The sequence below is a fragment of the Musca vetustissima genome, unplaced genomic scaffold (assembly GCF_032173495.1).
Source record: "Musca vetustissima isolate MV318-11 ecotype Yass unplaced genomic scaffold, APGP_CSIRO_Mvet_v1 utg596325, whole genome shotgun sequence".
NCBI lineage: Eukaryota > Metazoa > Arthropoda > Insecta > Diptera > Muscidae > Musca > Musca vetustissima.
Genome location: NW_026878659.1, coordinates 2,673 through 3,758, shown reverse-complemented (window position 1 = coordinate 3,758; position 1,086 = coordinate 2,673). Strand labels below are relative to the sequence as shown.

The 1,086-nt window shown below is 42.7% G+C and overlaps 1 protein-coding gene across 1 annotated transcript; it reads right to left on the bottom strand.

Moving 5' to 3' along the window:
• Nucleotides 1-858, bottom strand: LOC133323446 (vitellin-degrading protease-like). The gene has a single exon (XM_061532371.1). It carries the CDS (start codon nt 856-858, stop codon nt 1-3), a length of 858 nt encoding a protein of 285 aa, XP_061388355.1.
• Nucleotides 859-1,086: the final 228 nt, after the last annotated feature.

Below are 1,086 nucleotides of genomic sequence, written 5' to 3'. Positions count from 1 at the left end.
CTAACTCAATTTTGTCAGTTCCTTTATCTTGCGGTCTATCCACGGCCTTAGAGCGGCCACATTGACATAAACACCTGGATATCCGGGTTGGGCACAACCCACACCGAACGATACAATACCATATTGTATGGGTCGTATGATGGCCAGCTCTGGCCTGCTACTGGCCGTTTTTTCATTAACATAGCTCACTAATGGCCCGCCTGAATCACCTTGACAACTATCTTTGCCACCCTCGGGTAGACCAGCACAAAACATTTCTGGTGTTATGTTGGCAATATAAAGATAATTTTCTTCGCACACCCTTTGATCCATGAGGCGGACGGCAACATGCTGCAGCAGTGGTGCAATCAAACCCGTTTCACTTGTCAAACCCCAACCGCTTACAAAGAGATCAACATTCTTGGGTACTGTACTACCCAGCTGAGGTAGGTCGATGGCCCTGATGCGTGATGAAAAGGTTAGCCGTTCGTTTAATCGAATCAAGGCCACATCACAGTTCAGCTCATTCAAGTTGTAGGCTTCATGGATTATAATTTGACGAACGGTCAGTAATTGGCCACCACGAGAATGGGAATTGGAGCCGGCACGTATACGATAACCTTTGACATCTTCGGGATATTCAATACAATGGGCGGCTGTGAGGATGATATTTACCGCCAATATGGAACCACCACAAATGTGTGAGCTATCATGTTGTACGGACACTTGAAAGGGATACGACAATATGGAAGTCACTTCACCGCCAACAATGCGACCATCATAGCCAATATCTGCGGATGTAGAGTTAAAGGGTTGCGTCGCACACCACCGCAATAGGGAAACTGATAAAGTGAACAGCAACAAGTTGTGAAAATCCATTCCGTAAACAAAATAAATAATTGGGGACCAGGTGTCAGTTACGAAATAATAATATTTTTACGAGAAGTGGCTTTATTTAAATATTTTTGTTGTTGCTATTTTTTGCAAATTATCTTTTCAAGATTTTTCTTATCTGTTGTCCATGATTTCAGTTGAAAATTTCCTTTATTTGTTGTAGATGAGGTGAGGGCTTAATTTGTAATCTTTATATACCCTTCACCACACTGT

What these genes read in the sequence shown, in the direction of transcription:
- LOC133323446 (XM_061532371.1), bottom strand. Translation starts at nt 858, where the DNA reads ATGGATTTTCACAACTTGTTGCTGTTCACTTTATCAGTTTCCCTATTG.